This window comes from Pecten maximus, chromosome 3 (genome assembly GCF_902652985.1).
Source record: "Pecten maximus chromosome 3, xPecMax1.1, whole genome shotgun sequence".
In the NCBI taxonomy this organism is placed as follows: domain Eukaryota; kingdom Metazoa; phylum Mollusca; class Bivalvia; order Pectinida; family Pectinidae; genus Pecten; species Pecten maximus.
Window position 1 is genome coordinate 16,138,079 of NC_047017.1, and position 12,879 is coordinate 16,150,957.

At 36.7% G+C, this 12,879-nt stretch overlaps 1 protein-coding gene across 2 annotated transcripts; it reads right to left on the reverse strand.

Annotated features, from left to right (window-relative positions):
• Nucleotides 1-26: 26 nt before the first annotated feature.
• On the reverse strand, nucleotides 27-12,879 carry LOC117323359 (presenilin-1-like). Of its 2 annotated transcripts, none has more exons than XM_033878535.1 (10): nucleotides 12,362-12,879; nucleotides 10,802-11,031; nucleotides 9,851-10,069; nucleotides 8,724-8,944; nucleotides 5,151-5,249; nucleotides 3,907-3,999; nucleotides 3,430-3,545; nucleotides 2,500-2,617; nucleotides 2,038-2,150; nucleotides 27-659 (listed from the first exon to the last, which is right to left on the reverse strand). In XM_033878535.1, exons 1-10 carry the CDS (start codon nucleotides 12,533-12,535, stop codon nucleotides 504-506), a joined length of 1,539 nt encoding a protein of 512 aa, XP_033734426.1. In that variant the 5' UTR covers nucleotides 12,536-12,879; the 3' UTR covers nucleotides 27-503. The 2 variants fall into 2 exon arrangements, with proteins under 2 accessions (XP_033734426.1, XP_033734425.1); XM_033878534.1 differs by having other exon boundaries at nucleotides 3,430-3,548.

Here is a 12,879-nt window from a genome sequence, read left to right on the forward strand (position 1 = left end):
CATACCTACAGGTAGGTACCCTAGGTCGTATATATACCTACAGGTAGGTACCCTAGGTCATACATACCTACAGGTAGGTACCCCAGATCATACATACCTACAGGTAGGTACCCCGGATCATACATACCTACAGGTAGGCACCCTAGGTCGTCCATACCTACAGGTAGGCACCCTAGGTCATACATACCTACAGGTAGGTACCCCAGGTCATACATACCTACAGGTAGGTACTCTGGATCATACATACCTACAGGTAGGCACCCTAGGTCGTCCATACCTACAGGTAGGCACCCTAGGTCATACATACCTACAGGTAGGTACCCCAGGTCATACATACCTACAGGTAGGTACTCTGGATCATACATACCTACAGGTAGGTACCCTAGGTCGTATATATACCTACAGGTAGGTATCCCAGGTCATACATACCTACAGGTATATATGTGCTTACATGTAGGAGATTGACTCTGCAGAGACACCTAGCTACAGGCAAGTAATCGGCACTATACATACACCTGTCCTGAAGCGAGACGGTCCATAAATGGTGCTACAATTTCACTTGTTGCAAAATTGAATATCAGTCCAAAGGTGATGGATATAGGTAGGGCTGGAAGAGCTTTCTTAAATATCGCCAGCAAGAGGAGAGTAAAACACAGCCCCTACAAGAGAGAGAACGAACCAATTAGTCTGATATAATGAACATCTATCTGGTAGAACATTTTTAACAGCATTGTACCTTAAATCATTATAAAGGAATGGCATGGGTCACATTTAAGAGATAAGAACTAGCTTCATGATAAAACAGTAAAACCCTGCTAACTCAAACTCCAAGGAACTATGACAGGGCTATTCCATTAAAATATCTACCTGACCCCAGGACTCCACATTAAATCACTTCTATACATGGTTGGATTGCCTTCCTATTACGTCTATGTAATTTATTAAATAAATTCTATGGGTGGTACCCCTTAACATAACATGGAGTCCTGGGATGGGGTAGATATCTTACTGGAAATGCCCTCAATAGCTCATTTAATACAAGACATTTGAGTTATCAGAGCTTAGTATTAGATCGCAAGGAAGGCATAATGATCTTACGCAATGTTGACAACAAGTTAATCTTAATGTTATGCTGTACAGTAAACTTTGTCGATAGCTCTGATCTATAATGATTTTAAATGCATAGTATTGAAAGGAAGACATACAAAACTTGAAACAATGAATTATTTTAATAAGATATACAAACTGCACAGTAGCCAGTCAGTTTAAAGAATTACCATAAATGTCCAAAACTGAAAAATCTTGCCTTAATTTCCTCCATGCAAGTACATTAGTTTCTCAGTTAATTCATTTATAAAATTACAACAAAATATACGAAAGCTTTCATATATACTTTAAAATAGAAAATGAAGCGACCACAATAAGTATGATATCAAAATAAGCTCTTTAATCAGTCCCTTCAAACTCATAAAGAATATATTGTGTTAATTCACTTAATAACACCATTCCATTTAGTTCGAGGAATGTGGGGTATTTGATGAATAGCGATTTGAGTTTTCCAAGGTTTAGCATACAAAGATATTGTTATAACGCAGTCATGACCATGGAAACAGTCTGCCGAATATAGTGTATTCCTGTAATGTGGGTTTGAGTAAGTGGAGTTTTACTATATAAGTTTTGTGTGTGTAAACATTCATCATGAAACTGGTTTTTCCAACAAAACATGTAATATGTCCATGTCATAAATATCATTAGACACACAGGTAAAACCACTCTTTTGAAATCACAAATGGATGATGTCACACAAAAATTTCCACTTGAATTGAAATTCCATGTTTCACAGGGAAATAGATTGTAATTAGATTGCGCTTATTTTACCATGAATATGACTTATATGATCAATAGAATCCAACATTTCTATTAATATCATGTGGAATGTATTGAACCTCACACTATAGCATACAAATTTTCACAGAATAATCACAGAAACTTTACACAACATTTCCTACTTGTTAAAAGCTTCATTTTAATACTTACAATAAGAATGGCAACAAAACAGGCCAGCGTGGTGTTCCAGTCACCGTACGATGAGGCCTTCCCCACCAACACACTGTAGAAGATGAAGTCTCCAAGACCAAGCTTTATTCCCCCTGAAACACAATCAAACAATACAACTTCTTATTGTTTTATGAATATGTTATATTTCTAAAATAGAATATGAAATTTTTTTATTTTCATATCAACTACAAATATGAAATTGGATGACGCTCCTACATCACTTACACAGATCTAGAATATGAGACAAACTTGTAAACTTCAGACACACAACTTGGGATAAACTTGTAAAAACTAGAAAATGTCAGTAACACATAGATGCCCCCACTGCCACTTGACATCACGAAACACAGTTTGGTGAAAATTGCATCAGCAGTTCCTGAGATTAGCTAGTTACATTGTATCTATGATACGATGACCTATTACCACTAGTGGTAGACTTACGTTCCTCATCCTGTTGAGCTGAGGACTGTGATTCCCGCGAGTCACTTGTTGGTCGTGGTGGCCGAGTGGTAGTTGTCGGTCTTGGTCTATCGCCTAGAGCTGCCACAGCATTCCGCGCCTGACCGAAGTACGACAATTAATCTCAGGTTTGTAATTAAAGTTCATATTTTCATAAATACTGTACCAAAACAGCCAAAAATATAGTTGAATATAGTGACAAGTATACATTCACAATAGAAGACTGTCTTCCATTTCAATCAGAAATCATCAATTATTTTGTATTTCACAGTTCACAGCATAATAAAGTGTCAAAGAATCAATTTATATCTATCACAAACTGTTACAGATGCTGAGGCAAAAATTATCTTCTGAGCATCAAACTTTGTTTATTTACAAAATTGTCAGGTCATGTCTGACATTTTATATGCTCAGTAAAACCTGGTACGGAACACTGTAAGTACAGAAGGCAGTAGGAGACACACAGGTATGATGGAAATGTTTTATCACTTATACCCAAAATATTATAGAGCATCGCTTTTCAAGAGTAGATATTGAAATATTTGCCTGAATGATTTACATGATTTAACCTTCCTCCATACCCATGTATGACAAAAGATTTATGAAAAGAGTTAAAATATCAAGAGCTGTATTGGATTTTTAAATTGTCTTAATGATTTAATTGTAAAAAGAGAAGTTCAAATAAATATATATATATCTATGCATCTCTTTACCAAATTTTATGGTTTTTACCAGAGTGAATGGTCTTTATCAGAGTAAATGGTCTTTATAAGAGTGAATTGTCTTTATCAGAGTAAATGATCTCTATCAAAGTAAATGGGTAAGCAACTCTATCTTAAAGATCTAACTGAAAGAAATCCTGCAAAAATGAAAAAACAGCTATCTGGCAATCGCAATCAATTTGTATATTACCTCTGCAGAATCTGTACTATTTCGGGCTAGAATCTGTTCACGTGAAGGATTTCCAGTGAATCCACCTTCCTCATCATCAGATGTATTGTTTGTAGCTAGGCCAGCCCCTCCTGTAGCTGCTGTAAAACACATTATTCATTCACAAAAATCATTATATTGTCTTTAATCTCAAATAAATCAGAAACATTAAAAATTTTCTGTTTAAAACCACACCTGCATTTTGGACTATCAGCATATTAAATGAAAAGTTCCTGTTGATAGAGAATGGATGCTACAGCATAGAACGGATAAATAAAATGAAAAAAAAAAATGATGATGAACACATTACATTTATGCACAAATATTTTTACAGCTGATCCATGAATTTGGAATAAAAAAGTTTGATTTCACAATTTTTTGAATGATTAATTTAAAACATCATTACATGTTGCATTAAATGTCCTCATGAAACTAAACAAGAACAATATAACAATCTACCTGAATTTTGTGTGTCTTTCTTTGATTTCTTTGATTTCTTCTTTTTAGAATTTCCTTCTGCCATACCAATACCCACGGTCCAGATCATAGTGGCTGTTTGAGAAAATATAGACTTACACTTCTGTGAAATCAAGTGTAAATCATAACTTTTGTAGAGCTAAATGAAATGCATCAGGAGCAAAGAAAAATATTAAAGGAGTGTTTAACAAACTCACTAGTAAACCATAATCAGGGGGACATAACTCTAAATTAAAATCAGAAATCAGGAAGACATAACTCCAAATCGAATTCAGGAAGACATAACTCCAAATTTTTTTTTTTACAAAAGAACAGGGCTATTTTGATCTAGTGATTTTGTTATTTTTTCATGAGCTTAGACAAACACTTCAAAGTCTGTATTAATATCTGCATGTCCACCAAAATTTATGTTCGACATGTTACAGTTGAAATATAACAAACCGGTGTTTGCATAAATAAACAGGCCCCTGATTAACCAAAATCAAAGGGACATAACTCCAATGTAGCAAACAAACCAGTTCACCAAGATCAGGAGGTCATAACTCCAATATTACCATATAATTGATTCACTGTTTCAAATGGTATCTTACATCTAGCAAGAATTATGTATAATCATATGTGTCTCGAGTCCCGCTTTGTCAATATTATAAAACTTATTGAAAATTTTTAAAAATGTTTTAGTGTAGTAGGCTCTTCTACCTATGATATATCTATGACCAAGGTGTGGCTGGTTTAGCTATTATACTTTGTCAGAAACAAACTTAAAAAACCCTAAACCTTAACATTAGTTTTTTTTTAAGTCCAGAAACTTGCAGAAATGCTAGTTAAGAGTGTAGTGTATCTAGCTATACATCCCACGATACACCTATAACCCAAGTTTGGCTGTTCTAGCTTTTCAAGCTTGTCAGAAACAGCCTAATATGCCAGAGCTAAATACAAAACCTTAACATTAATTTTCCAGAAATTTAGACTTTTACCCAAAAAATGCAGAAATCCATGAAATATTTTGGCATAGTAGGCTCTACTACCCATGCTACATCTATGATATAGGTTTAGTTTGTCTAGCTTTTTCTGAAAAAGAGCTAAATGCAAAACTTTAACATTGTTGATGCCACCTAAGCTGCCATTGGAAAAGCATCTATATGCCGCCTTTCCAACATCTCTCGTCAGCGACACAAAAATTAACATGGAACAATGAATAACAGATATATGTGCATGGTACCTACATGAGTATATAAGGGCAGGAAATATGGGTTCATTCCTCTTTTGGGCCGTCTCCACCAACATCCTCAGTGGTCCCTTGGGGCAAAGAACTGCCACTAAGTCTGAAATGAAAATACAATATCCTGAAGCAAAGTGGCCTATTCATATGTCTGATGTATGTTTAATATAATTTGGAAACAAATAGCTATCACCACAGATAATTTTAATTTCTAGCAAAATCAACACATTCATTTTGAAAGGCAATTAATCCAGATGTCATCAACCCAAAAATGTCCAATACAAGCATCAATAGGACAAATGACTTCCTAACATTATAGGATCATTAAATACTGGGACTCCACAGGTACAGTACTCGCCCTAAGAAAGTACAGTACTCACCCTTAGAATGTACAGTACTCACCCTTAGAATGTACAGTACTCACCCTTAGAAAGTACTGTGCTCACCCTTAGAAAGTACAGTACTCACCCTTAGAATGTACAGTACTCACCCTTAGAATGTACAGTACTCACCCTTAGACAGTAGTGTACTCACCCTTAGACAGTACTGTACTCACCCTTAGACAGTACAGTACTCACCCTTAGAAAGTACAGCACTCACCCTTAGAAAGTACTGTACTCGCCCTTAGACAGTACAGTACTCACCCTTAGACAGTACCGTACTCACCCTTAGACAGTACTGTACTCACCCTTAGACAGTACAGTACTCACCCTTAGACAGTACTGTACTCACCCTTAGACAGTACAGTACTCACCCTTAGACAGTACCGTACTCACCCTTAGACAGTACTGTACTCACCCTTAGACAGTACAGTACTCACCCTTAGACAGTAGTGTACTCACCCTTAGACAGTACTGTACTCACCCTTAGACAGTACAGTACTCACCCTTAGACAGTACTGTACTCACCCTTAGACAGTAGTGTACTCACCCTTAGACAGTACTGTACTCACCCTTAGACAGTACAGTACTCACCCTTAGACAGTAGTGTACTCACCCTTAGACAGTAGTGTACTCACCCTTAGACAGTACTGTACTCACCCTTAGACAGTACTGTACTCACCCTTAGACAGTACAGTACTCACCCTTAGACAGTACTGTACTCACCCTTAGACAGTAGTGTACTCACCCTTAGACAGTACTGTACTCACCCTTAGACAGTACAGTACTCACCCTTAGACAGTACTGTACTCACCCTTAGACAGTACTGTACTCACCCTTAGACAGTACCGTACTCACCCTTAGACAGTACTGTACTCACCCTTAGACAGTACTGTACTCACCCTTAGACAGTACTGTACTCACCCTTAGACAGTACTGTACTCACCTTTAGACAGTACAGTACTCACCCTTAGACAGTACAGTACTCACCCTTAGACAGTACAGTACTCACCCTTAGAAAGTACTGTACTCACCCTTAGAAAGTACAGTACTCACTCTTAGACAGTAGTGTACTCACCCTTAGACAGTACAGTACTCACCCTTAGACAGTACTGTACTCACCTTTAGACAGTACAGTACTCACCCTTAGAAAGTACAGTACTCACCCTTAGACAGTACTGTACTCACCCTTAGACAGTAGTGTACTCACCCTTAGACAGTACAGTACTCACCCTTAGACAGTAGTGTACTCACCCTTAGACAGTACTGTACTCACCCTTAGACAGTACAGTACTCACCCTTAGACAGTAGTGTACTCACCCTTAGACAGTACTGTACTCACCCTTAGACAGTACAGTACTCACCCTTAGACAATACAGTACTCACCCTTAGAAAGTACAGTATTCACCCTTAGACAGTACTGTACTCACCTTTAGAAAAGTACAGTACTTGCCTTAAGAAAGTACAGTACTCGCCCTTAGAAAAGTATTGTACTCACCCTTAGAAAGTACAGTACTCGCCCTTAGAAAAGTACTGTACTCACCCTTAGAAAAGTACAGTACTCGCCCTAAGAAAAGTACTTTACTCACCCTTAGACAGTACTGTACTCACCCTTAGACAGTACTGTACTCACCTTTAGACAGTACAGTACTCACCCTTAGACAGTACAGTACTCACCCTTAGACAGTACAGTACTCACCCTTAGACAGTACTGTACTCACCCTTAGAAAGTACAGTACTCACTCTTAGACAGTAGTGTACTCACCCTTAGACAGTACAGTACTCACCCTTAGACAGTACAGTACTCACCTTTAGACAGTAGTGTACTCACCCTTAGAAAGTACAGTACTCACCCTTAGAAAGTACAGTACTCACCCTTAGACAGTACAGTACTCACCCTTAGACAGTAGTGTACTCACCCTTAGACAGTACTGTACTCACCCTTAGACAGTACAGTACTCACCTTTAGACAGTAGTGTACTCACCCTTAGAAAGTACAGCACTCACCCTTAGACAGTACAGTACTCACCCTTAGACAGTACTGTACTCACCCTTAGACAGTACTGTACTCACCCTTAGACAGTACAGTACTCACCCTTAGACAGTACTGTACTCACCCTTAGACAGTACAGTACTCACCCTTAGACAGTACAGTACTCACCCTTAGACAGTACTGTACTCACCCTTAGACAGTACTGTACTCACCCTTAGACAGTACAGTACTCACCCTTAGACAGTAGTGTACTCACCCTTAGACAGTACTGTACTCACCCTTAGACAGTACTGTACTCACCCTTAGACAGTACAGTACTCACCCTTAGACAGTACTGTACTCACCCTTAGACAGTACTGTACTCACCCTTAGACAGTAGTGTACTCACCCTTAGACAGTACAGTACTCACCCTTAGACAGTACAGTACTCACCCTTAGACAGTACAGTACTCACCCTTAGACAGTACAGTACTCACCCTTAGACAGTAGTGTACTCACCCTTAGACAGTACTGTACTCACCCTTAGACAGTACAGTACTCACCCTTAGACAGTAGTGTACTCACCCTTAGACAGTACTGTACTCACCCTTAGACAGTACAGTACTCACCCTTAGACAATACAGTACTCACCCTTAGAAAGTACAGTATTCACCCTTAGACAGTACTGTACTCGCCTTTAGAAAAGTACAGTACTTGCCTTAAGAAAGTACAGTACTCGCCCTTAGAAAAGTATTGTACTCACCCTTAGAAAGTACAGTACTCGCCCTTAGAAAAGTACTTTACTCACCCTTAGAAAAGTACAGTACTCACCCTAAGAAAAGTACAGTACTTGCCTTAAGAAAGTACAGTACTCGCCATTAGAAAAGTACTGTACACACCCTGAGGAAGTATTGTACTCACCCTTAGAAAATACTGTGCTCATCCCAAGAAGCTATTGTACTCATGCTTAGAACGTATTGTACTTGCCCCATATTACAATTACATTTAGTAAGTTTAATGCATATATACAAGATGACCATTAACTCTAATAAGACTAATACTTAGACAAGATCAAGCACTTAGCCCTTCATTTATACCAGATACATACATCAATTATTTAACCCTAAATGGTTGTTACCACTCACAAAGCACATGCTACTTATTCAATATGACCATTATACCTAAAACCTGACTGTCTAACCATTAGACCTAGGAAGGTACTTACCCCAGATGACCATCACCCCTAGAAGGACCCAGGTGGTCCAATCAGGAAGGTACTTGATGAAGATGAGAGACATGAGAGCGGAGATGATGATGAGGTAGGCCTGCTGGAGGATGAGGGGACCCTTCCAGTGAATACATATCATCCCCATCACACCAAAGTTCCAGATCAGCAAGGCCACTGTGATGTAGTCTATAGGTACATTGTACGCCTGCAGCACCACTCTGTAATAATGAGGACAGTTACATCATCAACTCAAGTCCTGTTTTTTATATGCTAGGTTCATGTCCGGATATAAATACACTTTCCACATATACCAAGTTATGAGGTAGATGTGGTTAATCTAGCTGCAGGAATACCTTTTTTCATTTATTAAATATTAATGGCTTTTTTTTGGGGCGGAGGAGACAAATATGCCCTCAAACTGGATATTTTTTCAATTAATTTTATCTAAATTTGCATTTAGCTCCATTTTCAAAGTGAGAATTGGACATACAAATGTCCTGTTTTACAAACATATTTTTAGTTGTATATTTGTTTTACATAAAGGAGTAAGTAATATCTGGAAAGGAAGTAACTTTTGTAGCAAATCATCTCTCACAAAAAATATCTTGGATTTTTGTTTCGTTTAATGAGTGTTGTCTAATTGAATATGTGGCTCGCACACTTTTCTCCCGATTGAGAATTCTGACAACTTGACAAGTATATACTAAAGCTGAACTTAGGATGAGTAACTGTTTTAAATGTTGGAGCACAGCAACACATACACAATTGTCTAACTGAAATTATTTAAATGATTTTTAAAGTGTTTGTTTAAAAATGGTATAAACAAGCATTCTGAGAGTATTGCTGAAGCAATACATGTTCCCTACTGGCCACTGCTCAAAATAGTAACAGTGACCTTGACCCAAAAACCCTGAAACTTTAACTTAATCTGAAACTACTCATACTGAAGTTACATACAAACTTTGACCAACATATCTTGAAGCATGGCTGAGAAAAGTGTGAAAAACTGAGTGGACAGACGGACAGACAGGGAGGAAACCTATTGTCTCCCTGGTTTCACCTGTAGGGGATTAATTAATCAACTAAATAAGATCAGCAGTTTTTACTTTTTTATAAATACTTACTCAATGTATAGGTAGGAGAATAGAAACAAGAGCATGAGAGACGATCCCACCAGCCATCCGTGTATGACCTTGTAGCACCTAAATTTGTAGAGTAAGAGCAGGAATGTCGTCATGACAATCACAACCCCCAAGAGAATCATCGCATTAGCTAATGATTGCCATACTTTTGTTCCTGTTGTGGAGTCAGCTTTGTCACCATCATGGAATGGAGTATAGATTCTGCAAAATTCACATCAGGTAATTATAACTCATCTTATTTCATATAATCCATACTTTCTGAGTTTAATTTGATTTTACAACATATTCATGAATTTTAATCAAAGTTTAATAAAAAAAAAAAAAAAAGAAGAATGCATAAGCAGCTAGATTCTAATATAGCCAAGAGCTGATTTTAATCTATAGCCTTCCTCGAAGTTAAAAGCTCATTAATTTTTTAACAGTAAAACTTAGAAAGTTTAAAAAGAGATTTGACAGAATAATAACCATGTATAACCTATTCAGCACATACAGATGTATTTGTAAAATTATGCTATATATATTTTAAGCGCATAATTTTCTTTAAAGAATGGAGTATTTTAAGTGATAAAATTATTTTGAATATTATGAATAATGGTTAATTGATTTAAGATATGAATTTCTTTCCTCTTGCATTGGCAATCACAACCCATTTGAATGTCCATAGAAAGCAGTTCAATGCTTGAATACATCATCTTAAATTAAAATGCATTTTGAAAAGATATTACATGTACTGTGATATGCCAGATGCAGCATGAGAAATATGATCTGTCTATGGTGTCTGTTGACATGGTCAATAATTGGGATGCTAGTACATGTATATAATACTGATGCGTCTTTGTTACATCAACAGCTTTGCGTAAATTGGCAAATGATAGGAAATAAATTCAAACTAAAAATTGTCTATGTATATCAGGAATCGCATTGTAAACTTACAAATAGCCCGACTTCTTTGTGTAGAAGGTCACCGAGCTGATGGAAGCCACTACAACTATCATACACAGTGTAACTGGTGCAAATAACATGATGACATGTTTAGCCCCATACAGCATCACCTCCTCTTCATCTTCTTCTGCATCACCACTGGTGCCACGCCTTCTCTGAGGCTGACGCGAAGGACGTATTTCTGTTCTGGTTTCATCTGTTTGATCCTCATGATTTACGTCCTGTTCAAATTCAATATGACATAGAATCCTATAATGTAATTAATAATGAATTAATTATTTTTATGTAGAATATCAAAATTGGGAATACAAATGTGTATACCAAGCCTCTGCAGTTAAATAAATTACGTATAATAGGCAGAAAAGCAATATACAGATGTATTTAAAACTAACCATCAAGGCCAGGGGCTTTAATTAGCAGCCACACGAGTTCTGATCATGATATGAACACTGACAGATGATGTTTTGCATTTCAACCAAATTTTAACAGATTTGACCCCTTAATTGGACCTTGAAAGTTTAGATCAAGGTCATTCATTTTAACAAACTTATTGCATTTTTGGTAGCCCTTCATCCCAGTATACTACTGGCCCAATATCATGACCATGTGTCGTTTGAGAATTGAGAAGAAGTCTTTTAAAGATATGAACACATTTGACCACTCTGACCAAAATCATAACCCTAGGCATGCATCTTGCTTATTGAAAGAAGTTGAAAATATATACTTTATATTTCTACAGACGGACAAAGGATGAAGACGAACAAAAGGTGATTGATATAGATATATTAAGTCACTTGATGTGAGCTAAAAATAGCAAAGTATATTTAAGACATATTCACAAATAACTAAATCTTAGAAATGAATATGCTTTTATAAGATTTAATGTCTTAACTTGTTTATCATTGCTTATTCAGTTAAATTGATGTTGGTTTCATCAACATTCCATAACTTTAAAAGATTCCATGGATAGGAATTAAGGGGAAAATCTTAAAAAGAAAATTCCTTTAATTCTGAAATACTGTTTCCTATTGATATTGCTAGGATAAAGGATTTTCTTAAGTTAATGAATGTTGGTGAAAATGGACTGGTAACACAGTAACTTGTAATTTGCTGGTTTCCATTTATTTGATGTGTTGACTAGAAATATAATACCTAGATCTATATGAAAATTAAAAGCTTTACTGTGTATATATGTGGTACCTTTGGAGATGACTTATATAGGCTTGCCTGTTGCCCAATCCATTTGTTTTATAGCAATAAAATTTGTTGAAATGAAATTATCTATATGACAACTGAAAAATTGTCAATTGTTTTCTAGTATTCTTAAGTTAACATATATTATATAATTAGATGAAATAAATTCTTATATAACTTTTTTTCCAAAATAGAAATATCTTATAAGGTAATTTAACAGAAATGGTTCAAATGGAGCTCATACTTGAAGAATACGAAACTAGGACATTTATAAACGTATTTTTGGATTGTGATCTATATGAGTCATCAATAGTTTTTGCAGAAAATATTTTTGGATTTATCAAATTCGTTGTGTACCATTCCTATGCCATTTTCCCGGTTTTCTCTGTTCCGGCGTTCACCTAAGTCCTCATACTCATCCCTGGTGACGGGCTGACTTCTCGCACCCTGGTATGCTGCCCCGGTAGACATCAGTGGTCTGGTTTCACCGACTGAATCGGCGGAGTCGGAATCGTTCACTTCTCTACTCATACAGTCGAAATGGTATTAAGATTGTTTAGTTCACTTGTACATCGGTGAATATATCAGCAAGATAAATATTAATCAATTAGAAGACCGGAATACTTTTTTTTACCAGTTCAACACAAGGAAGTCTCGGATCAAATCCAGGTCCTGTGAAAAAGTTAGTCACAGCGACGAAAAATAATCTTTAGTCATCTGTTGTTATGTCTTAAACTCTGCATGGTTCCTGACGTCCAGTTACATCATATGATAATTCAACATAAAGTTATCAAAAGAGTTCCGAACCTTCCAAAGCAAAGGCTAAATTTACCCCTTCAACTAATTTTCACTTTCCACCGAGGTCTTCGCCCGGA